At 41.5% G+C, this 26,283-nt stretch overlaps 1 protein-coding gene across 3 annotated transcripts in view; it reads right to left on the bottom strand.

Annotated features, from left to right (window-relative positions):
- VIT (vitrin) overlaps positions 1-26,283 on the bottom strand; it is a 62,460-nt gene that overhangs the window by 15,866 nt on the left and 20,311 nt on the right. For 2 of the 3 annotated variants that reach the window (XM_085301148.1, XM_085301147.1), the window contains exons 3-12: positions 24,718-24,783; positions 23,544-23,700; positions 21,152-21,285; positions 16,310-16,387; positions 12,976-13,056; positions 10,999-11,205; positions 10,219-10,269; positions 4,960-4,998; positions 4,802-4,858; positions 4,131-4,193 (exon numbers count right to left, since the gene is read on the bottom strand). In XM_085301148.1, the coding sequence (XP_085157274.1) occupies positions 4,131-4,193; positions 4,802-4,858; positions 4,960-4,998; positions 10,219-10,269; positions 10,999-11,205; positions 12,976-13,056; positions 16,310-16,387; positions 21,152-21,285; positions 23,544-23,700; positions 24,718-24,783 (933 nt within the window). The remainder of the gene's footprint in view (positions 1-4,130; positions 4,194-4,801; positions 4,859-4,959; positions 4,999-10,218; positions 10,270-10,998; positions 11,206-12,975; positions 13,057-16,309; positions 16,388-21,151; positions 21,286-23,543; positions 23,701-24,717; positions 24,784-26,283) is intronic. The other variant, XM_085301149.1, reaches the window with a different exon arrangement.

Genomic DNA, 26,283 nt, shown 5'->3' with positions numbered 1-26,283 from the left:
TTTCTTTTTTGTTTCCAGGATAAAACTATGAACCTTATGCATGCAACTGCTGTTGATCCTTGGGCCTTTCTCTATACTACTTTTGATAGCTGGACTTGAGTTCAGAGTGGTTTGCAAAAACCGATATATCCCAGGCCCCTTGAATCTATACTGCCTGTAAGGACACAGSCAACATCCTTCCATGGCTGCATTTCCTTGCCTAGATAGGCAGCTGGCTTGCTCTAGACTACAGTCAGTGGGTGAACCACTGCGTAGATGTGAAAAAACCTGGGAGTCTTGGGCTGGCCTTAGTCCTCCAACTTTATGAGAGCACAGACTTGGCCATTAGATCTCTGTCCATGTGAGGASCTATCAGTTTCTTTTTGAGAGGGAGACTTGTTGCATGAATAGGGTGGCTGAATAAGATTTATGGTCTCCCATAGGGTAGGAGGAACTTCAGCCATGTTTCATTGCGACTGTGATTCTTCTAGGTCCCATTCCCTCCTTATGCTAAACACTGTTTAGACACACTATGAAGAATCCCAGAAACAGAATAAGCAAAGGGCTGAGAAGTCAGTGAAGATTCACACAGAAGTTTTGCTGATTTTATTCAGGAGGAGACACAGGTTGAGGGGAGGACAGGACTGAGTAATGAAGAAGGAAACRGAAGGAAAGACAGGAGGAATACTCCTAGCTTATCATCCACCTGAGCAGGATTATTTACCAGAATTTGAATGAGTTAGCAGAGAAAACTTATTTCCTGAGAAAACAGCAGTGAATGGAGTGAGGGATGGTGCTTGCAGAGCAGGAGGAACCTAGCTACAGTGGAGGTCTGTGGTGCTTGTTTGTTATGAGAGTGCCCAGTGTGTCTCATGGACTCTGTAACCAAGAAGAATAACAGATTTCAACAAAAAGCAGCTTGTGAACAGCTGACCTCAAAATGTGTGCTTCACCTTCCAGAGCAGAGTTTCCAGTGGCTGTTAAAACAAAAGATYAATATGAAGCTGCTTTTCAGCCTGACCAGCTGAAGAAATAGCCAAAGAGCACATCATGAGACAGACTTCACCTTTCTTGAGTCTTCTATACCACAAATACGCTGACTGTGTAGGTTACAGGGAGAAAAGCTGTTTAAAAATGTAGGAACTGCATTGCACATGAAGCAAGCTGAGGAGCACAAAGAGTCTGAATGTCTTTTCTCTTCTTTGTAAGCAGGGACATGAACTGAAGGACTTAGAACAGGGAAACATACCTGTCTCACACATCACAGCTTTGCTTCTGCTGCCAGCTCATTGTCAAGGACTATTCTCAATTCGAGGCATTATGCTGTGTGACTGAAGCATTGGGTCTTCTAACTTTTCTRGATAGTTTAAGCTCAAAGAAGAAAGATGTTTTTCAGTAACTCCACGTAAAAACTGCTTTTTCTCTTTAGGAGCACTGCTGAAGTTTCTCTAGATCTGCTCTTCTCAAGAACTACTTTTACTCAGCAAGTGCTCTAGTCTTTCCAAATCCCCATAAGTGAGTGCTATCTATTGCTTCTTTGAGAAGTCTGCATGGCTTGCATCCTTTAAAACTTGGTGTGATGAGATGACCCTTGTGGTTTCCTTCTTAATGAAGAAATGAGTACTAGTTAAATGGTAGAGGCTAAGGATTTTGGGTAGCTGCCTGCAAATATGGAGAATGTACAGCTTTCTGAATGATCCATAAATCTGTGCACATAACAGTATTTCTTGCATGTAGTCCTAGGTAAATGACAAAAAGATGCTTGATAAAATGTTCATCTAAAAGGGAAATTAGTATTCTCGTATGCAACCAAGGATGTTTTTACTTGATGATGCTCATAAAGACTGAAGCGTTGTTTTTTAAAATACTACAAGACTGACTCAAAAAAAACCCCAACTCCTGAGCATAATTGTCTCAAAAAAAATTCTGGACTAAGTACTTGAGCAAGTAAGGAATTTCAAGAGATTTGATGAGCATTGTCAAGAGCTTGGAAGAGACGGGACGTTCTTAACAAGATGTAGCAAGAAGCAGAGCAGGCAAATGGTGTGTCGGGATGGGTGTTTTCCCAGTACACCTTTTTCCTAACCAGAGCCAATGACAGGAAGTTCCTCAAGAGCACGGCCAAGCCTGTAGAACTGATTATTGTTGTTCRCTGAAAAGTGTGTGCTTGCTTGGTAAGATCAAGAAAAACAACACTCCTTTCCAAGAAAGCAAGGAGTTGTCCAGGAATTTCCCTTTGATCGCTACAGAAACTGGCTGCTTGGAAGAAACACATCTGAGCTGCCAGAACCTGGGCCGAAAAAAAGATCAGGACTCGCTGGGAACATGGCAAGTATGTGTCTGTGGGGTTTTTCCTTCTTCTGTGATTGAGAAGAGAGAGTCATTCATGAGGTTTATGTTTTGTAATCACCTTGGGGGGGAATCTTAAGACATCTTAAGCCGACATATTTGGCAGAATTAAATGCTGACTTTGAGTTAAACAAGTCTCAGCACTGTTTCTCCATGTCTCACAGGCACAGATTCTGATAGATTGACGACTGGCCTCCTTTAGCATCCTTTGGTCCAGATCACAAGACTCTCCCCATTTTAATCCTGCCATCCTGGGCTATTCTTCTCCTGCCCAGGGTGTCACATACTTAGCACATTGCTGTGAGGGACACACAGGCAACCTATTTGCCCTACTGTTCTGTACAGGTAAGTATTGCCCATCTGTTTCTCATCTGAAGGAGGACATTGGATTTTGACACGGACAAAGGGAGTTGAGAGAGGGAAAAAAAAGTGGTAGAAAAAGGAATGGTTGTGACACTGGTATGGCAAAAGAACATGAGAAACACAAACAGGTGGAAACTAGAGGGAAGAATGATGGAAACAAGGAGGAGTAGTGGAAAAGTGAGAGAACAGAGTAAATCTTTGAAGGAGCAGTGGGTACCCATTTTAAATATGCTCTAACTAGGTCAACTACAAATTGTAATTTTGATGGAGACTGCTGGGCAAACTTACTTGTCCTGTACTATCTAGGAAGTCATACTACATACTACTGGCCTCTAATCTTAACATCTACAACTATGTTGCTCTCTTCTGTTGCAGTATCCCTGCTGTGTACTTTCTAGCCCTCAGCAAAGCTGTCAGGGTGCTGAGTGGACCAGCAGGCTCTGCCTGGTTCAAGGGCAACTGCATCACAGCATAGCTTTGTGCCAGGCTTCGGAGAAACAACTGAGCCATGAGAAGTGTCCTTGATGGCCTCCACCTGTGCAGTTCAGGACAAACAAATGCTCTGACTCTTGCTTTTGCTCCATGCCTGAGCCACACTGCAGGTGTAGCCCAGCCTTCACCGTGCTGAGTCTGACGTCTTGCCTTGCTGGCCTGATGTCTTGCCTTGACCTCAGACCTCCTTCATCAGTTTGGACTTCTCTGGGCTGTCAGCCGACCCTGGGCACTGCCACCAGACCTGCTCTGCTCTGCTTGCTTGCGGTATGCGTGTCACCTTTTTTGGTGAGTGCTGCCCTTCCTGCCATGCTGTCACCCAGCACCTTCTCRCCTAGGGTGACTGGCTCTGGCTCCCTAACAAAAGCTGCTTCTGAGAGACTCTGCTTCAGGTCAAGTGAGAAGTAATATTTATACATGAACTGGGTACTCTGGAACCACATAAAGTTGTCAGTAGCCTTCCAGAGGGCCCACTGAAAGGTCTGCTTGCTGGCAAAACATGTTATTGAATTTCACAGTCAGAGAGGAAGGAAAGTATAGCTGATGTTTCTACGCTTAGTATTAAAGGCAATCTCCACGGTTGCAAACAGCTTGGAGGGCTTCTGGGAACAACACGAAGAGAAGAACATTTAGCTTGCTCATAGACCTTATAGGCTACACAGAACTGATTTTTTTTTGTTCCACATTTTGACTAACAAAAAAGGAAAACTGCAAACATTGTGGTCTATGTTCATTCCCACGGCCTGAAACAACAGCTCACCAGTGACTGAGCTTGTCCTTTGCTTTTCACATTCAGGAAGTTGCTAGTTAGCATTCAGCACATGTGGATTGCTCTAGTGTTCCTCCAGGATACATGAAAACAATCTGAAATACTGCCTGTGGGTTTATTTTGGATTACTAAAACTATAAAAAAGAGCAGAAAAACAACTTCTAACAGTCTTGCTCACCCAGATGGACTGGAGATCCAGCAGGCTTCCGGAGGGCTGCAACAGGCTCTTGGCGCTGAATACCTGTGTGATTTTACAAAAAAGTTAGAGGTTAGACATCAGTTGGCTAGGAGACATAAGCATGTTTGCAAGGCACACAGTTGGCACAAACTGTCTTTTTATACATGTTTTTGAACTGAGTGGAAAAGGAAGATGGCAACTATGGATTAAAAAAAAAAAAGAAATTAAAAGCAGAAATGGGAGATATAAGAAGAAAAGGATTTAAATGTTAGTAGGTGCTGCACAGTGCAGCTGCACCTCCTGTGAGATGCTGACCAAATGCAGTCCCTGGAAACTGAAAGCACTCGTCTCYTCTAAGGGTCAGGCCAGTGGTCCCCAAACTTGCATATACACAAAGGTCTCTTGCTGCTTTGCAACAGGAAATGCTATAAAAGACCTTTACAAATGAATTTAGAATTCTGTTTTGAGAACAATTATGAGTTGAATTATTCTTTTTTTCTCTAAAAGTTATACTTTCGTCATGCAATAACCAATGTGATGCCTGCTAGCATTGCATCCTGCTAAGAACATGATTAGGAGTGGAAATACAACACATCGCTACATGTCTCAGTAGACATAAGTGGGGAACTAGCTACAGGGAGAAATTAAAGAAGAGATTTTAATGCCTTTACCTGTACTGGGTCGTAAAATATTCCTGTTGCTTGAGGAGGTGGAAGTGCCCCTGAATGCTTTGAAAACATTATATTGGTTAGTACATGGAATTTAAACATAATGTTTTCTAATATTCTAGTGACAAAAGTTTACTAATTCTTACTAATTTAAAACATACCTGTATTCTGTCCTCTTCCTTGTGCAGCCTGAAGCTGTCCTAAGAGGACATCAGAATGGAAAAGTGTAATTTATACCATGTTTAGTTCAAGACTGCTGTTACCTGGGATCTCCATTTAGTCTCATTGTATAGCTATCAGAGTTCMTGGTTCCTATACAGAGAGTTTTTGTTAACATACTTGTTCAGTTGTTGACRTTGTAGGGTTGGAGTCAGCTTTGTTCTGTCACACAGAAAAGGTTAGTTAACRTTTGCTTCAGTTATGAATATCACTGGAATAGGACTCAGCCTACATTAAGAAAACTTGTAGTTATTACTGTGATTTGTTTCCCATGAAAAGGTTCTTTATCTCACTTACATTTGTTATCTGTTTTTATTTATATTTCAATAGCTTCTAATTGTGCTGGCTGTGAGGGGAAGGAAATGCCAAACCAGACCGAATATAACCCTTCCTGCAGATAGCTTAAAACCTGTGACGAGAGCCAGTAAGCAGACACAGGCAAGAAGGTAGACTGTAACTGTGAGACAATGACCGTACGAATGTGGGAGGACTCGTGTGTCTGAAATGTCTTCAGCACTGTCTTCACAAAAGGCTTTTTGAAGTGATTGGGTTAATATATTAAATTCCCATTGCTGAAAATTACTGAAGGCTTTGCAGGTGGAAATTGTGTCTTTAGTCATGCCTTTCATTTCATTCATTCATTAAGCAGCTTGTTAATAAACTTACTCTTCAACAAGCTTTTACTTAYTTAGTTTTCCCGGCAAAGATGACTTCCAAAGCTTGCTGAAATCAATGAGAATATTTTTTCTGACTTCTGTGAACTTTGGACCGAGTCCCATGAGACATTTTTATGGATAAGATAGCATAAAYGAGACCATTTTGAATGGCTGGTTCAGAAAATAGGAATTGCTGCTCCTTGGGGCCTTGACATTGCAAAATTAGGTGACAGCAAATATTTTATGGTTGACCCAAAGTAGAACCTTTCCAGGCTACTGGAAGACCTTTTATGGGTTTTCTAGGCACTGTCTTGAGGGAAAGCTTCTTCTCCTGAATACCTTCAGCTAGCAAATGAGGTTGAGTTTTCAGGTTTTTGAGTGAAATGTCCGCTTATGCAGCAGTGTTGTATGGAGTTTCACAAGTTATACTTCCCACACTGGAGATCTGTGTGCGCCAAAGAGCCTAAAGAGAATGACCATTGAGCCCAAGAGCTCTCCTTATTTTTGGTTTGCCACAACTGAGCAGTATATAACTTTCTACAAGGACAGTAGCAACAGAGTATGAGAGGGGCAAGAGAAAGATTAGGTCAGTATCAGAAGTATTTTATGCCACTGAGCTTGCATTCGTGCCTGCCATGCYCTTTACACCACGTTGGCAGCCCAGCCTTCCCTTTCAGCTCCTTTTGACTGTGCTGGGCCGTGGGGCTATTTACTCTTGCTGTGTCACCCAYATTACCAGCACATAACCAGTGGCCCCACAGTAAGCTTTCTGCTAAGTCTTCACTGGCTGGGACAACCATGGCAGTGGTAAAGGGGAAAAGTTGGAATTGAACTTCCAGGGTCTGCAATGGTTGTTCTTCTTTCAAATACAAGGAGCAAATCAGTCTGTGGTGTGCAAATGTGAGTATTCATTAAAGCAGAGCTTTGCAGGAGCTGAAGTCTATAAAGAAAGGGGATGGGCAGTCTCCAAGTGAAGCCTGAGAACTGGGTCAGAAGTTAAAGCAGTGGAACAGAGAAACCTTTTAAATACCCAGATCAGAGAGGTTCCATTTCAGATTGATGCTGTGGTTGTAAACCATGAGAATGAGTGTAAATAATGAGCAGCTAATAGAGCAAGGAATGAATGTGCAATGCAAAACTGAGATCAGTTCTGGAGGGCTCAGATTAAATATGGCCAGGCAGAATAGAGAGCTAATGGGGTTTGGGATCAGTGACGTGCAAGCATGCTAAGATCTGTAGCTAGAAACCAGTCTCAGCCCATGACCTGTCCTGTCAAGTCCTGTAGTGAGCAGGGAGGCATGGAGTCAGTAAAGATGGGCCAAAACAGCTGACAGGGCAGCAGAGAGAAATGCAGTTTGGAGAGGACCTTGCAAGTGATGAGAACTGGTATGAGAAGGGGAGCAGCTACTCCATGCACAAAGCATGAGTGGCAGGAGGGTCTGCTGCAACTTTGTCAGCACTTTTGATGGGTCAGGATTAACTTCAGAGGAAAAAACAGCATCCAAATTCCAGCTGTTCTCCAGTGCTTCCTGTGTGTATAAACCCTGATGGTTAGGAACTACTGGGTAAGACTTTTCAATGCTTTTTATAGTGTTTGCAGTACTGTCGTTTGCCTCCACATTCTACTCCTCTTTTTTTCTTTTCTTACTACTACAGCAGTGCCAAAACTATGCTCTCGACTGARGACAGAAAGCACTGTAGAGTACAGTGGCAGACAGCACCAGCTTGGAGTCATGACCTGAAAAGGAAAGAGATGGAACAGTAGAACTGAGATGGGCACCGAGTACAGGACAGTGGACTTGCCTAAAGAAGCCCAGGTGCTTCCTGGCCGATGCTGAACTAACTGCCACCTCAGTGCCCTAATGTGGGACTGTGCTCTCTGTCACACATGGAGGGCTGGCGATATGACTGACTATGACTCCAGGGTTCACAGAAGCACTGGCTTTATACCAGTCCCTATCCAGGGTCCAAGCAGCTACACAAGAAAGGACTGCTTGAAGCTGCGCCTGGAGAGGGCAAATGCATTTGCAGCACTTGGGTGTGTGCTTAGTGCCTCTTTTGTAAGGCACAGTAAGAAAAGCTGTCAAATGTGAAGCTACTTGCATCAATATTTTCACATTTAGCAGTTCTGACTCATTAAAGTCAGGGGTCCTGCAGTGGAGCAAAGCGTCAATGTTTTCCCTGATTTTGTATCTTTGACAGCTATGGAAGATAAAGGGGAGAGAAGTACACGAACAGCAATGGCTAGGATGGGTGGTTTTAGCCCCCTGCTCAACACTGAAAGCCGTAAGTCCTGCTTTGCTTTTGGTCCTGTGAACTTTTGCCAATGCCAGTGGCTGGAAATGGAAACACCTTAGCTAGCAGCAGGCACAGCAGTGCTCATTCTGACTGTGCTCTATTTCAAGGGTATTTACTTTTGAGGTGTCTTTTGCAGGCAAACTACCAATATAGTGAGAGGTAGATCTGTGAGCCTCTGTGAGCCAAGATAGACAGGAGAACATTTGATTCTGCCCGCAAAGTTTCTTTATTTTTTTTAAGAGTCCAGTCAAGCCAAACTGTGGTAAAGACAAGGGCATCATCAGAAACTCCAGTCTGAGTAAGAGGAATGAGCCCTAAAGGCTCCTCAGACAGAAAAAGCTGATGATACTACTTCATATGTGGTCATAACTTCAAAAACATATTGTCATTTCTGTCGGTTTTAACCAGTTTTTCTCTTAAGAATCAAGAAGACATCATGAGAAGTTAGGAAGCCAAATGTCAAGTACAGACATGCTGGACATGATCCTAAAAATAAAGTCCATGAAATCAGAAGTAAGTCTCCACTACTCCTCTAGCTCACAATTAGCTGTCCCAAAATCTGACATTTTAATCTTCTGGAGATTAATTTACATTAGAACTTCAGTAAAGAGCATTATGAAGAAACATGCATCCAAATTGCAGTGAGGTGGCTTTAGAAAGACCTCCAAAAGTGAGAGGCTTTTATTTATATTTTTTTTTTCATTTTTTCAGCTAAAGTTTTGGTTTTATTAAAGACATGAAACCTTCAAACTGACTTTAGTGCTGCCAGAACTTCACTCTTGAGATGGATCTCTTACTGACTGGGGAAACTTGAATAGGTTTTTCTAACTATCAGTAGAAATAGTAAAGGCCTCACTTGTTCTCAGCCTGCAAGAACATGAAATGGAAAAGAAAACAACAAATAGGACCACGTTTACAGGGACTTTAAGCGCCAAATGAGGCAGATTCACAATGAACCTAAAGCCCACCGAATTACGTTGGCACTTTAGTAAATCCTGCCATATACATATTTGCAAATTTCCCTYTGTAAGATTAACCCTCAGCACCTGCTCCTATCCTAGAAGAGTGCAGGAGCATACAGATCCTGCCAAGGGTCGCTTGTGCTTAGTCCTCAGAAGAGGAGGGAATTAACGAAGGTGGATGGTTATGGGGCCTCAGGTACCTGTTGCCCCTTTGATGTGGACAGGTAGGAAATGGAGCACTCCCCCCACACATAYGTACTCTTTGAAAGGCCCAGCTGTAGCTCTCCTGGAGGGTGAACACCTGCCTTATTGCAGGAATATGCCGCAAAAAACCAAAACCTTTCGCCTCAGCCCCTTTCTTTCTCCCTGGGCTTTCCAGGTAGACATAGTGAGGTAGAAGACTTCCAGACTTGCAGCTAAATATGACTTAACAGTACTTTCCCTCAACACCTGAATTGGCCAGAAGATACCTGCCATGTGCTTTGGCTCTGAATTACTAGGYTGCAGGGATAGCTCTAGTCATGTCTGTGAGAGCAAAACTGAGCTCAAGGCATTCAGAAATAGTGTCAGAACATAAAACCTAATGATGGCCCACCTCCCTTTTCATTTGAAAGCAATCATATTCCAGCACTCAGAAATAGCTGAAAGTATTCTCCTTTACTTGACCGCACAGCTGAGAAATTGCACATTGTATGGGGAAACTCCTCTAAATATTTGTATTGAAGCCTGCAGGCTAGAATGGAAGCAGGCTTCTGGATCAGGATGAAGAGCTTTGAACAGCCACGATTTTGTTGTCAATAACACAAATGTGATGCCAGGAATAACATCACATTTATGCCAGGCTCAGAACCACTGCCTGAGGTTTTCGAAAGATCATTGATCTAATTTAAGTCGGCATTTCAGAGCTCTCAGCTCTAAGTTTAGATAGCTATGCAACCATCTGTATTATGTATCTTACAACAAGCTCAAAACTCTGAGAGACTAAGACTGCAGAAAGCAATATGCAAATATAATTCAAATAGCACRGGCTTTATCTCAGGTGTTGCCAAATCTAGCATTTGTCAAGGCTGAAATGTGCAGATATCCACTAGAAAAAGGCTTCTCCAAAGCTGTGGATGATTAGCATCTCTAACAATCAGACCAAGTGTCTATTTTTTGGTTTATATCCAGACTTGGCTTCAAGCATTAAATTTGCTGAGCCTTTAAAGGTTGTTATTGAATCATTGCTTCCTTAAAATACACAGTACTCCATGTCTCATGGCACATATTTCTTCACTGTACTTACTTGATGCTGCAGCGGCCACAGATGAATATGCTGGGTGGATATTGCTAGAGCCTAAAAACAAGAGATTTTGTCTTTCAGATATTAAACCAAAAAAACAATGATGTTAATGAATGAGAATAAATGAAGGGAAGGAAAAAAAAAAAAGATTTGCAAAAATCTTTTTGCAAATGTGCAAAAATCATAAGAGAACTCCTTTAGGGTGTTTTCATCTTTAAAATTCAAGAGYTGCTACAAAAAACATATATTACAACTCTCACTTCTTGGAAAGTTATCATAAAACTAATTCTAAACAGAGTCTTGACCTATTTTTTGAACTCTCAGTCGAGGTATATGAATCAAAGAAATATTTGTTGACTATTACAACTGAAAATTACAAAAACTTTTGGGAATGAAAAGTTTACTCCCACATGAAACAGCTCATGTCAGTATATTACAGGCAGAGATAAGGACTCGCCATAATTGCATTGTGTGCTGCAGACGAACTAAGTTAGATACAGCCGCTCTTATCTCAGAGAATCTATACACATTGTTTGAGTGTAGAATATAAGAAACACACTAATCTTGTATGTATCTCAGAGTCAATACTGCAACTCTAACTCCAGCCCATCTACTGGAATGAATTTCTTTATCCACTATTAATATTTCCACATTGAACTACTGAATACATGTTCACGATCTACTAAACAACAGCACATTTAACTTCATCTCCWGTTGCTGAATTTTTAGGAAAACTCCAACTTTAGGAAAAAACCCCAATGCTTCATAGTTCATGCTACTAACCTGTRTCTCTAACTCTTTGTGGTGCAGGTCGAGACTTGGCTGCAGCTGCAACTGTTGTGGTTCTGGTTGTCACAGGTGTTGTAGTTGGCTTTGTTGCTGTGGTGAAAGCATCTGCTGTTTTGGTCATCTGAGTTGGGCTTGTGGTGGCAATTTGTGTAGTTGGTACCGGTACTGGAGATGTCTGGTACTCTTTGTGGACTGTGTTGCCTTTCAGAACATTGAACAAAATCAGYGCGTGTCATTAGCTGGGTATGTGACACACACGGGGAAGCATCATTAATGGTGCTCACTCTTTAAGGCAACCAGGACACTGGCATTTTCCTCAGGATGTCTGCAGGCATCATCATCTTTGGATTCATTTGTGCCTTCATTGCTGTGCAGACAGGTAACRCACGTGCCTGTGTGACGCAGTATTACACTGCTCTGGAGCGTGCTGACGGCAACCTGTCATAACCTTGATATTTCCCCTACACTTTCTCTACATTGGACAGGAAAACCTATAAACTTGACAGATGTCTTAGAGCTATGAATTGGTTCAAACAGCCAGTTTCAGTTGCAGTTTCTGTTTTGTTGTCATTTTTTCTCAGTGTAATTAGGCAATTAGAAAGTCCATATAAATGGAAATCAACTGACATCTGGTAATAAAAGATGGCAACTTCTGAGTCATAGACYGGAATAAGATACGCACTACCTACCACAGCACTAAAACACTTTTGGACAAACGACAACTTTTAGAAAATAATAATTCAAGGAGCTGCTCTGAACTGGAGTGGAGAGCGTTACGGCTTTGGCTGGGGCAAGCAGGGGAGAGGAGAATTTTTGGGGTGCCAATTTCATCCTAACTTTGACTCAKCTCACAGTTGATACTATTTTTAAAGTTTATCATCTGTTGTGAGAGGAAGAGTCAATTCTAGTTGCAAAAAATGTGCATCCTAAATATCCTTATGCAAAATTGGTGACATGCTTACCATTATTTCAAGTCATCAGCTTAAGAAAAAAAAGCCTTCACTGTTATCTTCTCCATCTATCTGCAAAAAACTACCCTAAAGTATACGCCATGTTCAGCTCAGTCTTGTTCTTTTCCTTTCCACCTATATCCCCAGGCATGGCCTGACTGCCTGACAAACTGTACACTGAAAGGGAATGATGTGTCTTTATGCAGTTTATTCATTGCTGCGCAGCACAAGCTTGTATTTTATTCCTGGATGCTCTCCTTTTGGAAAGCRGCATCATGAAACTGTCCAGTGGATTAATTACTGCCTAATGCTAGCCAGTGAAAAATTCAGATCTCAGGCAGTTTTAATAGGATAATGCTGAAAGAGGGGTTGGAAGAAAAGCAGAACAACTCAGCTGAAAAACTCAATCTGAATGGCTCTTTTTGGGCTGAGCTGTGCCCTGCTCTAGGCTGGTGCATTAAAAAAAAAAAAAAAAAAAAAAAAAGACAGAGAGCACAGTGGTTCTTCCCAGGCAATGTGGTACTGCAGAAATGGGGAGCAGGGGTATCTGCGGTCTCTACACCCTGGACTGCAAGGAGCAAAGAAGGCTGGAGCTAATAATATAGCAGAAAACCCAGTGACAAGGCAAAGAGCAGTAAGATTTTCCCTTGGCACATACTGCTGGGACTTTAATGGAGCCTTTAGAGTGAGAGACATGTTCAGGAGGGCTGGCCCTTTCCATGCTCCAGCAGGCAGGATGTCCACCTCCATCGCAGCGTCTCAGCAGGGTTTGCAGGGCACATTTTCCTCATAGGAAATAGTTGAGAGCTGTAATGTAGGCTTTCAAAGGTCGTGACACACGAACTCACCCAAAACACAGAGGGAAGCTAAGCTGTGAGGGTGCCCTCTCTTCGAGTTGTCATGCACCCTCAGGCACAGGTCCTGAAACCGTCTCCTATATATTCCTGTTTGTGGGCAGCTTAGGCTGGGAGGGATAAAGTAATTGACTTTGGAAAGAGGGGCCAGGATCCCTGACCCATACCTTGTTCAGATGCTTTTTCTGAAGCATTCGAGGTGCTGGCATTCTTCATAGCTTTTATGTCTTGCTCCATTTTTTTAGGCTCTGAAGCAAAATTAAGCACATTAGGAAATGCAGCTTTGGGAGAAAATAATTTTAATTCTCCTCTTTAGAGATTATCCATCCTCAAATGGAGGCATCCCATTGCCTAGCTTGGAAAGGCTAGTCAGTCTCATCAGAGCTTTCCTCCTAGATGACAGAAGGTGATGGTTGCCTCTAGAGAACAGTCACCCCTTTTTATTGGTGCCTAATTATGTGTCTGAACTAGGCAGTACCTGCCCAGAAGCTCCTGCCAATGTCAGTAGAACTTCAGAAGTGAGCAATAAACACTGATAAACCCAGACTCAGAAGATTAATTCATCATGTTGTTATTTTTTCTCTGAGCAGCARTGTCCTGAGAATCAGGGTCACAGGGTGTGTAGGGTGTTTGGTGAATACTAGCTGGCATGTGATACTTCAGTAATTCTCATCCAGATGCAGTTATCTCTTGTTTGACATTGTCAAATCATCACGGGGCCAAAACCTGAATTCTATGCACTGGCTTAGAAGGAAAGATTTTTCTTTGGTCTTTTCTTCTTCTAAGACCCAGAATCATTGAAGTATTTGGAACGTTTGTTACAGTTCAGTTATCTCCACCCTGCAACAGAGTTTGCCTGTGCTTTTTGATCTGATTGAGTACTGGAGGTTCTTAATCTTGTACTTTTTTCTCTTCTCTAGCTGTTTTGGCAGCATTGACCTATTTTAGAAATTCCTCCAGGGTTAATAGTTTCCTATTAATTTGTATTATTTTTTTAAAAACAGCAACTGTTGGTTGTTTTTACCAGCTGTGAATTGTTGTAATTCTGGGAAGGTTTTTCTTGCTGTACCCTGTGTTCGGAGGGCACTGTAACCATCAGCAACATTTACAGAAATGTCAAGCACTATGAATCTCCAGTGCCCCTGGGACCAGGACCAAAATTGCATCTCTGCAGTTGATCAGATGTGAAGCAAGATTTTCCACTAATCTGGCAGTGAGTGAGTGTAATCCTCAAAGGACTCGCTTTAGATCCTGGAGATAAGGGGTTTAAGTATCCAACTGTGTAATGCGGTCTCTATAACTTAAATCAGAATTTTAAAAGTAGCTTTTCTTAATTAAACAAAGGTAGGAAATCCTCTATCACAAGATGGCTCTTGCACTCTAGAGCAAGCTGTTTGCAGCACAGTGTGGCCGAGAGGCCTGGGATGAGGTGGCGGGGCCAAAGAGGTCTCAGGGGAAGGTTGATTCTGGTGGTCAGAGCTCTTTGCTGCGTGTGGGACAGGGCTGCGGAGTTCTCAAGTGTGGTTTTTGATAAAATAGATATTATTTGTTCCTACAGTCATCCTGGGTTTTCACTGCACAAATACACAGTTTTTGTTACTAGGATCCTAACATTTTCATTCATACTATTTCATTCAAGAACAAAGTGAAGGAATTTGCTAGTATCTGTYGATTGCTACAGTCACAGTCTTTGGATATTTTGTTTGTATAACTGAGATGTGATTTGAGAGCATTCCCCATTCCTACACTATTTCTCATGTAATGTGGGTTTTAGCACTTACAGAAGAACTCATTGCTTGCAGCCAGCTGAGCACTATCTTGGCTGTGATAGTTCCTGGTTTGGCGTGATGCATTTGGGCTGATACTTAAAGTGTGGGCACATTCAGGAATGAAGGCATCTGTTTTTAGTGAACTTTTCCTGGAAAAAGACTAAGTTTCCAAGGTATTTCCTCCCTTCTAGAAGAGCTTAATATTTGGATCAGTGATTTCTATGTGCCTAGTCAAGGAGCATGTATGAGTCTGTGCCTGTTTGACTGTAAACACGAAGGTACTGCAAGCCGAAAGCATGGATTCAAGTGATGCATATTCAGTCTAAACAACTCGAGCATTCAGATGTAAAAGTGCCTTTGAGCAAGTAAAGGTGTAAAGATGAGGAAAGAGCATTATAATTTACCTCCATAGACCAAATGATAATGAAGAGATGAAGGGCACAGATTCCAAGTTATCTCTATGCAACCTTGGATGGATACACCCAGTGGCAAGTGTTTTGAGTTTATGTAGAAGCTACAGCACCGTTCATGATACCACAGCTCATGGTGGATCAGCTCAGCAAAAGAGCTGTGATAGCTAGGAACTGCTGATAGTGAAGTATGGTACTGTAAGACATTAATTTTGCTTTTGTTCATACTGCCAAGGAAGAGTCTGGATATTATACTGTTACGAGAAGCACAAACAAGTAGCATTTCAGTGATGGAGACACCTCCKTACACTTGAGTATCAACTACTACCTGATGTGAGACATAATCAAAGACCTTTCAAAACAACAAAATTATTAAAACTGAGTTAGGGCTATGAAGATGATCAGAGAGCTGGAGCACCTTCCCTATGGGGAACGGCTGCGAGAGCTGGGCCTCTTCAGCCTGGGGAAGAGAAGACTGAGGGGGGATCTTATCAATGTGTACAAGTACCTGAAGGGAGGGTGTCAAGGGGATGGGGACAAACTCTTTTCAGTAGTGCTGTGTGACAGGACAAGAGGCAATGGGCAGAAATTGAAGCACAGGAAGTTCTGCCTGACCGTGAGGGGGAATTTCTTCACTGTGAGAGTGAAGGAGCCCTGGACCAGGCTGCCCAGAGAGGTTGTGGAGTCTCCTTCTCTGGAGATCTTCAAGGCCCRCCTGGATGCAACCCTGTCTAACATGCTCTAGGTGACCCTGCTAAGCAGGGGGGTTGGACTAGATGATCTCCAGAGGTCACTTCCAACCTTACTGATTCTGTGATTCTGTGAGTTGAGTCTGACAGAGTAGGAAGCAAGCTAAAACGGTTATACAGAGTTGGTCCTTATCATATTATCCTTAGCTAAGGCTGCTGTAAATTGCCATTTTTATCATTAATACTCTATGATTATATATTATTATACTCTCCACACTGAACATCCCAAGAGATAACAGGAATAACACTAGGAGAAAGTCAACATGTAAAATCTCAAATGATTTCATATAACCAGTACAAAATCATACTTTCAAACAGATTTAAAAGAAGAGGAAAACTACTTAGGAATAGAAGTTCTGTGGAAAAATAGAGTAAAATAAATTAGCTGGAATAATTTCCATACAGTTAACATAAAAACTATTAAGAGGGATTTGGATGAGATATTAATACTGATGAGCAAAACAGATGCATTAACTTCAGAATTGAACAATCAAACCTTTGTATTATACGACTGAGACACTACAACAGATAGATAYGAATGGATTTGAGGGAAGGTCAGTCAAAAATACTTGCCTGATTTAACAACTGCGCTTTTTGAAGAAAAATATTCAAGAGTTGATGGGTATGTCACACCTTTCCTCGGCTTGCCCTCTACAAAAAATCATTAAATAACAACACAGAATAAAGTCATGGTCACAGAACAGAGACAAGTACTCCAAATAGCTAAGGASTGCCACAATACAACAGGCAAATGTGTGACTGGCATTTGAAGAATTGTAAGTTTTCTTTTTTATACCAAAACTACCATCTAATAAATAGGTGCAGAATCACACCCTGCTTCTCCCCCACCCAACTCCTTCTCTTTAAAATTTCTTTCATCTCACGCTAGAATCTCAAAACCATTCCACTAAAAATACCACTGCCTAAATTGAGCATCATAAAAAAAAATAAAAAGAAAGCATAAAAATGCAGGCCTGGGAGCATTTTGAAGAGGTTAGCTAGTTCATTGCTTTGCTCTTGGGCAGTGTTAAATATAAGGACATTCGTATAACCTGTACTTAAACCCACAGCCTTCCTAGGTAGCCTTTTCCAGTGCCTGACTATCCAGTTGAGTTAGAAAGCGTGTTTGATGTGGGATTCCTTTCTTCAGGCACACAACGTTCTTTTCTAACCTCACTTTTGTGATATGCCATTTCTGGCAACAGTCTTTTACAATAATAACAGTGAGAGAAGGCTGTGCTTGTGTGTGGGAGCACATGATAGCTGTATTTAGTTCTAAAATGAGGGTCCTGTCTTAAAACATTGAGGCACGTTTCCCAGTTCAGCTTGAAACCACGGATCTTTTCAGTGCTACAGCAGATGCCATTTCCACCGGCAYGTGTGGCCATGCAGTTCCATCTCACAGGGCAGTTTTTATATTCCTAAGGCATATCTACACCAGGGAATGAAAAATGCTGCAGCAAAGCCTAGGGAACTAAATACTACTCTGGCCTCTAAGAGCTGTTTGCAGCTCATCTGTGGGAGCTTGGATATGGTAGATGTGGGACTTCTGGACCCAAGTGACTCTCTGTGAGATGTTCTGCTGTGTCATTCATCTGTGCTAGCTCAGATTAGACCTACCTCTCCCTCCAGCTCCTGGAAACCCTGAAAAGTGGTGCTCAGTTTGCTTCCTCTTATTCTCACAGTGGATTCTTTTAGATCTGTGTACAGGGCACTATAAACTTGACAGCTATCAKCTTAGCTGATCAGTCTGGAGACCAACAGCACTGAAGAGACTTAGTTGCTACAGACCGAAGCATGCTTGGAAACTGGGAGATCTGTTTTCTCTGTGGTAGCACACAGTGAAGGACATGTATCTGTGGAGCTGGCCCTCTGTACGCAGGAATGACTGTGCTCATCCCTGGAGTGGAAGAGGCGCTGTCTTAATTCCCAGTTCTGTCCCCTTTTATGCCTCTAGAACCTTTATTTTTCTTCTTTCTGAAGTTTTAGATGTCATTAAGCTTCCTAGGTGAAGAAGTTAATTTGAGAATTAAAGTGATTTAGAAAAAGCTGATGGTATAAGGATCTATTCTACTTCTCATTTACAGAAATATAAACAGAGAATAGCTCCACTGAAGTCAACATAGCTCTACTGAAGACCAAAGCTGGCAAATTAACATGCAAGCACATGCCACCTTCTTGTGGAAAAAGAGCTTCTCTCTTGCCCTTACATGGGCTGGCCTAAGTGAAAGGCAGCAAATCTTGACTTCCACTTCCCCCTGAGCTTTGAACCTAACTAAAACTGGGATCAGGATCTTCTATTTCTTGCAGCAGCAAAGTAGGATTAGGAAGCCTTTCGGCCAATGTGGTAGGAAATCAAAAAGTTACTTAACAACAGAGGATTAATAAAAGCATTTCTTGATCTCTAACAGATGTAAAATGGTCAGATGTATGAGGTTGTTAATGGATGCAGCTRTAACGTGACAACCAGATTTTAATTTAGAGTCTCTCTGTGTGCTGACCTGGCTTCTAATGCAAATCTGAAGCCTACTGTTGTGCAAATGGCATGGAGAGGCTAGCTACTCCCAAACTCTGGGGTTTGGATGAACAGTTGCTTGGGTCCCACATGTGGTCCTGAGGTAGATCTGAGACCTGGGCTGCGTGTGGGCCAACTGCCTGGAGCAACGGTAATATGTCCTTTCCACTGAGGGATCATCTGGAAAGAGTTGCATCTAGGCCAGACTTTGCTTAACATACCTAAAAATGGGCTACACGTGGGTTGAAAACCTCAACTTCTGCCTGTTTGAGGTACAAGCAATGAGGTAGTGGCTGCTCATCCTCTCAAGCTTATTTGTAACTAGCATAGCCAGAGGTTTAGGACTCTATTTTCTTAACCCAGAAGCTGCTAAACTCCCGCTACTCTGAATGGAGTCATTCAACTGAGTGCCAAGGCATTTCAGTGCTTGAAAGTGAATACCAGTACATTTGCATACCTCCTGGTGTGCTCCCTGCTTTAATCCCCAAGGACAAGCCTCCCCCCCCCCCCCCCCCCCNCAAATCACACCACTTCATTGCCTGGCTCCCTGAAGGATTCCTCTTCAGTGCTCTTTTGTTTGGATGCTTATTCACAATTTAAATATCACAAACTCTTTGTGACAATATCCTAACTAGGAATAAACTGTCAGCACTTTTCCAGGGTACAACATCACATACGTTTTTGATCTGCTAAAAGGGAACTCAACTGGAGGATAGGAGACAGATAAAATTCAAAAGCTGTCCTGAAATTAATGCTTTGGATGACTTCATATTTTAATTGGGAATCCTTTGACTGATAATTGTAAAAAAAAAGAAAAAAGAAAAAAAAAGAAAAAAAAAGAAAAATGTTTTCTCCTTTTGAGAATGAGATCTGCGCACCTTCAGCCTCAGGCTAATGAGATGAATAGCACAGGATTCCTGAGTTTCTGTTCTTCTAAATTTCCCACAAACAAACCCACATTTTCAGAAGCCGTGGTGAGGATTTCCTTCCTACTGATATATTWTAAATTATATTTGCTTTAATACTTGAACTAGTTTATAAAACAAGTAGTTCCAATGACTTTAGTGGGACCACTCAATATGAGTAAAATTAAGTGTATGGGGGACAAATGTCATCATATCTATATGCACCCTAGTTTCTCATCTCATCTTACATGCATTTGTAACTTTTCCATCTCATCTTTTATAGTGACTCATTAATAAAGAATAAAGATTTGTTACTATAAACCAAAAGGTCCTACAGTTTCATAGGATAGCGACTGAACAGCTACAGAGGTAAAAAATCTTATTTCCCATTTATGTACCAGAATTACAATGTGCTGTTTGTTGGGGAAAAAAGCAGCAACAAGTACAAGTAGCAATTCAGCTATTCCAGGAAATTCCTGCTCATCCAAAATAAATCCCTCTTATAATGTGGTCTACCCATGGCAGAACGCTGTAAAAAAGTGCATCCAAATATATTAATGCAGATTCCAGATGGCAGTTCACTTTGGTCAGTTCTGAGACCTTCTTTGCTCTTCACAAATTTTCACATGAAAAGAACATTTCTCTATTTCTAGTGGCTGTTCAGTTGGTTGCTTGAACTGTTGGTTTTTCCARAAGTGATGTAGTTAACTAACATTAGCTGGTCATACTTATCCTAAATCCTCAGGAGAAATTGGGACCACATGTATGGATGCTGTGAGAAGTTAGATTTAGAAATAGTGCATAAAGCAATGTAAATTAGACCCTACTTCACATAGGCATAACAGCTGCAAGTAGGTTTAAGAGAATCTGAGGTTGGTGTAAAGGGGATTTAACTTCCAAAATTTTGYGAATTTCATCAGTGAATCCAAGGTAATACACTAAGTTGCTGAACAGTATGGAGAGAAAAAGGAGTTAGTATTAAATTAAAGCGGTGTTCCTTGCACTGAGTGCTGAGCCTCTGTTGCCTGATATGTCGCAACGTATTTGGGCTACATCAATAATACATTATGGCTGTCTATGGCTTGAGATGGGTGGAAAGTTTTATAGTTTCAAATATGTAGGTATATAAATAAACTGTGCATATTTAATTTTAATAAGGAGCTCGGCGAACCTAAGGGTCACTGTGGCTCGTAACTGTAGCGCAAATGCATTACTACATTAGTGAAGGAAACCTTTGAAACCTAGAACATGCTGGCCTTTGTCGGGAAGCCTAAATATACGGCAGATATGGAATACGTCAGTGGGCACCAATGCAGATGCAGCCTGAGGGTACTTCAAACGGCCAAGAGGTCATGTAGCCCCCTTACTGGCAGTACTTACCAGGGAGGAGAGGACATGCCCTAAGACCTACGCTTCAGTACTGAGGCCTTAATTCTTTTCCTCCAGATTTTAAATGTCAATAGCAAGAGTCAGTTCAGAATGGCTGCCRTCTCTGGAAGTGGATTTGTATCTAAGATATTGGCTGAAAAACTCTCTCTGGCAGCAAGTAGCTTTCTTCACCAGTTACATAGGAAACTGRGGATAAAGAGGCTCCTGGCTCAAATGCCTTGGTTGAATTACTCATCCGACAGTTAGGTGGGGTGGACCTCTGGTGAAAAAACAGGTACTTAAACCAAGAACAGAATAACAGAAAGTTGCAAGTGTTTGCGTTCTCTTGCAATAGAGTACGTAGGCACATTTTTCAAAAGAAGAGTAAATCACAGTGATTCAGGGCACCTGAGCAAGGGCTACCACAGAGTTCTTYGGCTAACTGCTGAAAGGGATCTGGCCCTTACAGTGCCAGAGGTGGAGGAGGCATTTTGCCTTTCTGGAGCCGAGTGCCTACGCAGGTAGAAGCTTTACAGTGACAGTTTTGCTTCCTCCTGCCTGTTCCTGACCTGCCCATCTGACAGCTTTGGGCAGCCTGGCTGTGGACTTGGTGCTTTCCCGCAGTACCTGCAACGAGGAAGGACTCCCTCCAGCGCGGCAGCGACAGGGATCGGACCCCGTTCGAGAAGCTCCCTCTGTAACCAGAATGGCCGGCGACTTTCTGGACGAGGATCTTGCCACCTGTGTTGTCAATTATACCACTGCAAGGGGGAAACACAGTGTCTGAAGGCAGAAATTCTCCCCTCAAAACATAGAAACCATTCAACAGTGCAAGAGCTATGAAGTGTTTACTTTTTCTCTTTAAACTAGGAGTTATAGTGAAGCTAGGAAGATACAGCTAGGTCTGCTGCTAATAAATATTTCTACTTCTTCAATGTAGAGAAGATCAGTTTGTTATAAAGTGCCATTTGGGTCTGTTTGCTCTTCTTATTTATCTACTGGTTTTATGTTTAAATTTGACCTAGCTGCAGGGAAGAACATRTTTCTGCCTTCATTAAAATCCCTAAAAGCTTCATTGAACTACTGAAGATATGTGAAAATGTAGTCAGTGGAGTTTTAGGGCCAACTATGTAGCAGAAATAATTAGACAAATATGAGGCAAACCTCCTCATTCTCTGACACTTTTGGTTTTGAAAAAAATTATGTTTTTTTTTTTTCAAATTCCAGTATCTGTGTTATCTGCAGAAAATTTAGCTTGGTTCTGATCTCAGCCTGGAGTAAACTCCCCAAAAAGTTACTGACAGCTGTAGAAAACCTGTGTATGTGGTGCACACTAAATGGTGTTTGTCATATGTTGTGACAAACAAAAAACATTCTGTATATGAAACCTGACTGTGCATTATTAGGGGAGTATAAAAACCAAGATGTGATTGCTACTCTAAAGGGATAATACAAYTGACAAAAATTATATGGTGCTGGAAAATAAGAAATGAACAGCAAATATGGTGAAGAATATGCTAGAGATGTAGATTTCTCTTATGAYTGCAAGATGCTGTTGATAAAATAATTGTAAGGAGAGGAAATTCAYTGTTTGTGGAAATGCAACATATAAGCTAACAAATCCAAACTCAGTTGTCAAATGAAGAAAACTGAGACCCTCTTCTCCAAAAGTATAGGCAGCCAGCATTTGAACTACGGGTACTCACTGTCAGTATTTTGAATGAAGATTGTAACTTTCYTTTGGGGCCAGCTCTGCTGGCAGAGGCATTCACACAGTTTTCGCTGTGTGCAGGTACTGGAAGGAGGAATTGGCTGGTTTTTGGCCGGGCACTTGATGGTCATTTCCATAGCAAACAGCCGAGCAYGTGTGGTTGCAGCCAGGAGATGGCAGCGGTATACACACGTCTGTCTGGCTGCACAGTGCGCAGCGGGGAGATAAGACTTACTGATACGATTTGCAGCTATGCAACCTCTCATTAGGTTGTGGTCCTCAACGCAAGGACAGCTCTGCTGCCTTGCGATAACCACCTCTTACAGCAAATCATTTTGTCCTATAGCTTCAAGTAAGAACACGTACCAGACAYTTTTAGTTAAGAAAACTAAATGCTTTGCATCTTCTTCTCATTTTACAGAGGGTTTCCCTAAGCAACTACAAACTTCACTTTAATCTCACCAGATCATATTGGAGTAGGTTATTACATGGCTAGAGCAAGTCACAGGATGGGACTGAGAAGAGAGAGAGAGAGAGAGGAGTGAACTTCCCAGCAGTGATACTGCTGGTTTCACCTAAGAGTCGCAAAACTCTCTTCATTTCTCAGCCAATGCTGCTGCAGTTCCCTAACACACTRTTAAGGGAAACTGTTTTCAAATACAGTACAAAATGTATTTGTCTTATGGTCTTTGCATAAATCTGCCTATAAATGTTGTGTGTTGTTGTTGTCAAGTCATTCTCCATTAAAGATTTCTGTACATTTTAACATGGCAAACAAAACTTTGCAAAATGTGTACCATGCATTTGCTTGTCCATTAGCCTTTCCTGTGGTGTGAAAGCCCATTACTCATCATTTGATGTTGGAGACTGTTAAATTGAAACCTGGRCAACCAAAACCAATCCCATAACCATGTGGGCTGCATATATTCTTCACTGGTGACATGCCTGTTTTTTCCTGATGCTTTATTAGTATCAATAACTCTATGCCCCTCTTCCACTTCAGTGATAGTAGTGCRACAACAGTCATTTGCTATACATAAATGAGACATCTGCAGATCTCWGTACATTTCTCCTAAGGTTGAGAAGCACCTTTAAAGATGACTAATTTCAACAGGAATGCAGGATTGACAGCATTTTTAAGATTGGAACCACAATATCACAGTCTTTCTCATGTGTCTTCAACTAGAACAGCAGCCTGCAATCAAACCTGTAAGGCATCAGCAACAGTAAATAATCTGAAAAACTAAGCGCTCCCTACACTGAAATTATGGTTCTGACTGAGTATCTTGCTCATTTAAACTCACTCACCTGTGAATTGCAGCACTACACACACTGGAAAAAGAAGCATAAATGTCTGTGCCGTAAACACGGTATTTTACATCTTGACATCCAGGAGGGCATTTTGCAATGAATTCTGGATTGATGATCTTCCCCGCCTTGACATCACAGTCGATCTGGGGAACATCTGTGAGTACAAAATCTTTGTAAACTCAGATTGAATGTTTTCACAGCTGACTGATCTTGTCGTGAAATGAGTGAGCTGGGTGACAGGGRTGCCCTCCTCTCATACATTTATACAAATGCTTCAGGGACACAAGAGCTGTCTATGTGTTATGCATGTACATGTAACGCATAACCCCTATGCCAAGGGATGTGGCTGCAACTAATGATGGACAGAACAAGTCTGTGGACATTTTTGACCTTGAATGTTTGTTTCTCTGAAAGAAAGCTCCATTATAACGCTTTGCTGGGGAGATAAAGAAATCTGCTCACTTGGCCTGTTGTTAAAATATGGGAAGGAGGCAGTAGGGAAACACGTGTGATTGTGAGTCAGGACTGGGGACTGCTGTGCATGTACAAGGCACGATGCTCCCCAAGCCTCCCTCTGTGGTCTTGTAGCTCTGTGYCATCTATAAAACAAGGCTGCAGCCACATCCCGTTATCTTGCCCTTGATTTTTAGAAATATTTGCTGGGCACAATTTACTTTGCACAAGGGGTCTAAGTGTGAGTTCAAAACCTCACAGCAGGCTTGCATGTCAACTAACAGAGCAAAATAATCTGTAAATAGAAATGTTCTTAYGGGAGCAGAGCACGAAGTTATACAGCCCTGTGCATAGGACATATACCTCCTCTTTCATGCTAATTAACTACATATGTTTCATGTTACAACAGGTTCATTTCACATATTTATGTCTCTCTTTCTGAAAGCTTAGTGCTACAATCCTTGCATGGCTCCTGGCTGTCCATAGAGATATATTTTAGTAGAGAAACAAGAAATACAGTCTTCACACATATTCAGTGGTATGTATTTTGCTCAGTGATGTGACTTCATTAACAGAATATGTTAGTTAATATACGTTCCCACTGCATCTACAGAGAATTGTGAAGAGTTACTAAAATATAATTTCACTTCGGACTTCTCCTGCACCAGACTTGCCTGCTATAAAGCAATCAAGCATACTACCGGGACCACTTACTTACACAGCTTAGCCCTTTTAGTCTTCTTCGTGGCTTCCTTAGCTGCATATGTATATGTAAGAAATACACCTAGAACAAACAAAAAACAGTATGAGGAAAATGGTGGACAACAGCGTTGGTCACCACAATCTCCCGTATATGAGATTTCCTAAGTTTGACCCAGCTGGTTGAAGAAATGATTCTAAGCCACAGTTAGTTAGGTTYCTGCTTGTTAGTGAACTTTGCAGACAAGATGATGTCTACTGTGGGTTACTTTTTCAAAGGGATTAAGCATCAATTCATCTCACATGTTAATCTGTGGAACTCACTGTCAAAAGACACTGTTGAGGCCACATGGTCAAGAAAATCATGAAAGGCCCAGATATTTTCGTAAGTAAAGGAAACACCTTATAATTAGTGAGATAGAGATATAAGGGATATGCAACATGCTGTGTTCATAAAGCACCTGGGAAGGTAGAGAGAGAAAGCKCTTTCCTAATAGCTTTTTTGAGGACTTTATCCCTTAACAGTGCATTGTGAAATTTCACTCATTGGTCTCTGTTTTTAGCAGATCTGGTATACCAGACAGCATTATGGACTGTATGAAATGGTAGTGTGTCATGTCCCAGTGTCCCATCTCAGCAGCGGTACTATTTTCCTTCAGAAAGCATATTTATGATATGAAAACAACGGTAAGAGAGAAATGCACAGTTATGTTAAAACATATCTCACTCTCTATACATATATGTAGCTTACCTTGCCAGGTTCATTTGGTAAGTGTATGGCATACAAAAACTCCCTGTTCTCTCTCCTTATCTTATAAGCAATATGTTATGGGTAATAACCTCATTACAAATATTTTCACCTTCCTATTCACCTTTCCCTTGTCTGAGTTTTCAGAGAGAATTAAAACTCCCTATGATGTTTTGGTTGATCCTCTGATGATTTGTTAGATTAATCTTACTAAAATATGCAACAACAGTCTTATTTCTTTCTTTTGTGGTTTTCTCCCCCTAGACTGATTGCCAAGAGTTTGCAGACTTAAAACGCTTAGAACTTGCTCAAAAGAAAGAACAGCCTCACGGTATCTGAAGTGAGGGTGTGTAGATGCAGCACTGGGGCCTTTTGTCATTGGTGTAATTGTGTTATCAAGGGTAACTTTCAGTTGAAGAAGAAAAATTAAAAAGAGAACCAACATAAAAGGAAGTGCAAAGTCCTGGCTATATRAAATGTTAGGGTGCAATTTTATGTAGAGAAAATAATTTGCTCTTTGTAGCAAAGAGAGGAACTATATGGATAACTATGAAGCTAAACATGGAGCTCTTGCTCTCTCTTTATCAAAGGGAGATAAGTAAGTAAAGTACACAAAGAAATTGTGCTAGATTCATTGCAATCAACCAGGTTGTTCATGGAAGATCAATTGTAAACTTTGGAATTTCTACACATTTCCTGAAGAAGCAAGATCCTGTCTGACTGCCAAGATAAAGAAAATATGACATATTTACAGTCATTTTCCTTTGGCACTCCTTGGTCATAGAAAGTCCTGCATTCTTGGACAAACCAGAGTAATACAGGGAATGGATGTTTCCA

This window comes from Rhea americana, unplaced genomic scaffold (assembly GCF_003343005.1).
Source record: "Rhea americana isolate MKP2758 unplaced genomic scaffold, rheAme1 scaffold_173, whole genome shotgun sequence".
Classification (NCBI taxonomy): Eukaryota; Metazoa; Chordata; class Aves; order Rheiformes; family Rheidae; genus Rhea; species Rhea americana.
This window is presented reverse-complemented; position numbering and strand designations above follow the sequence as displayed.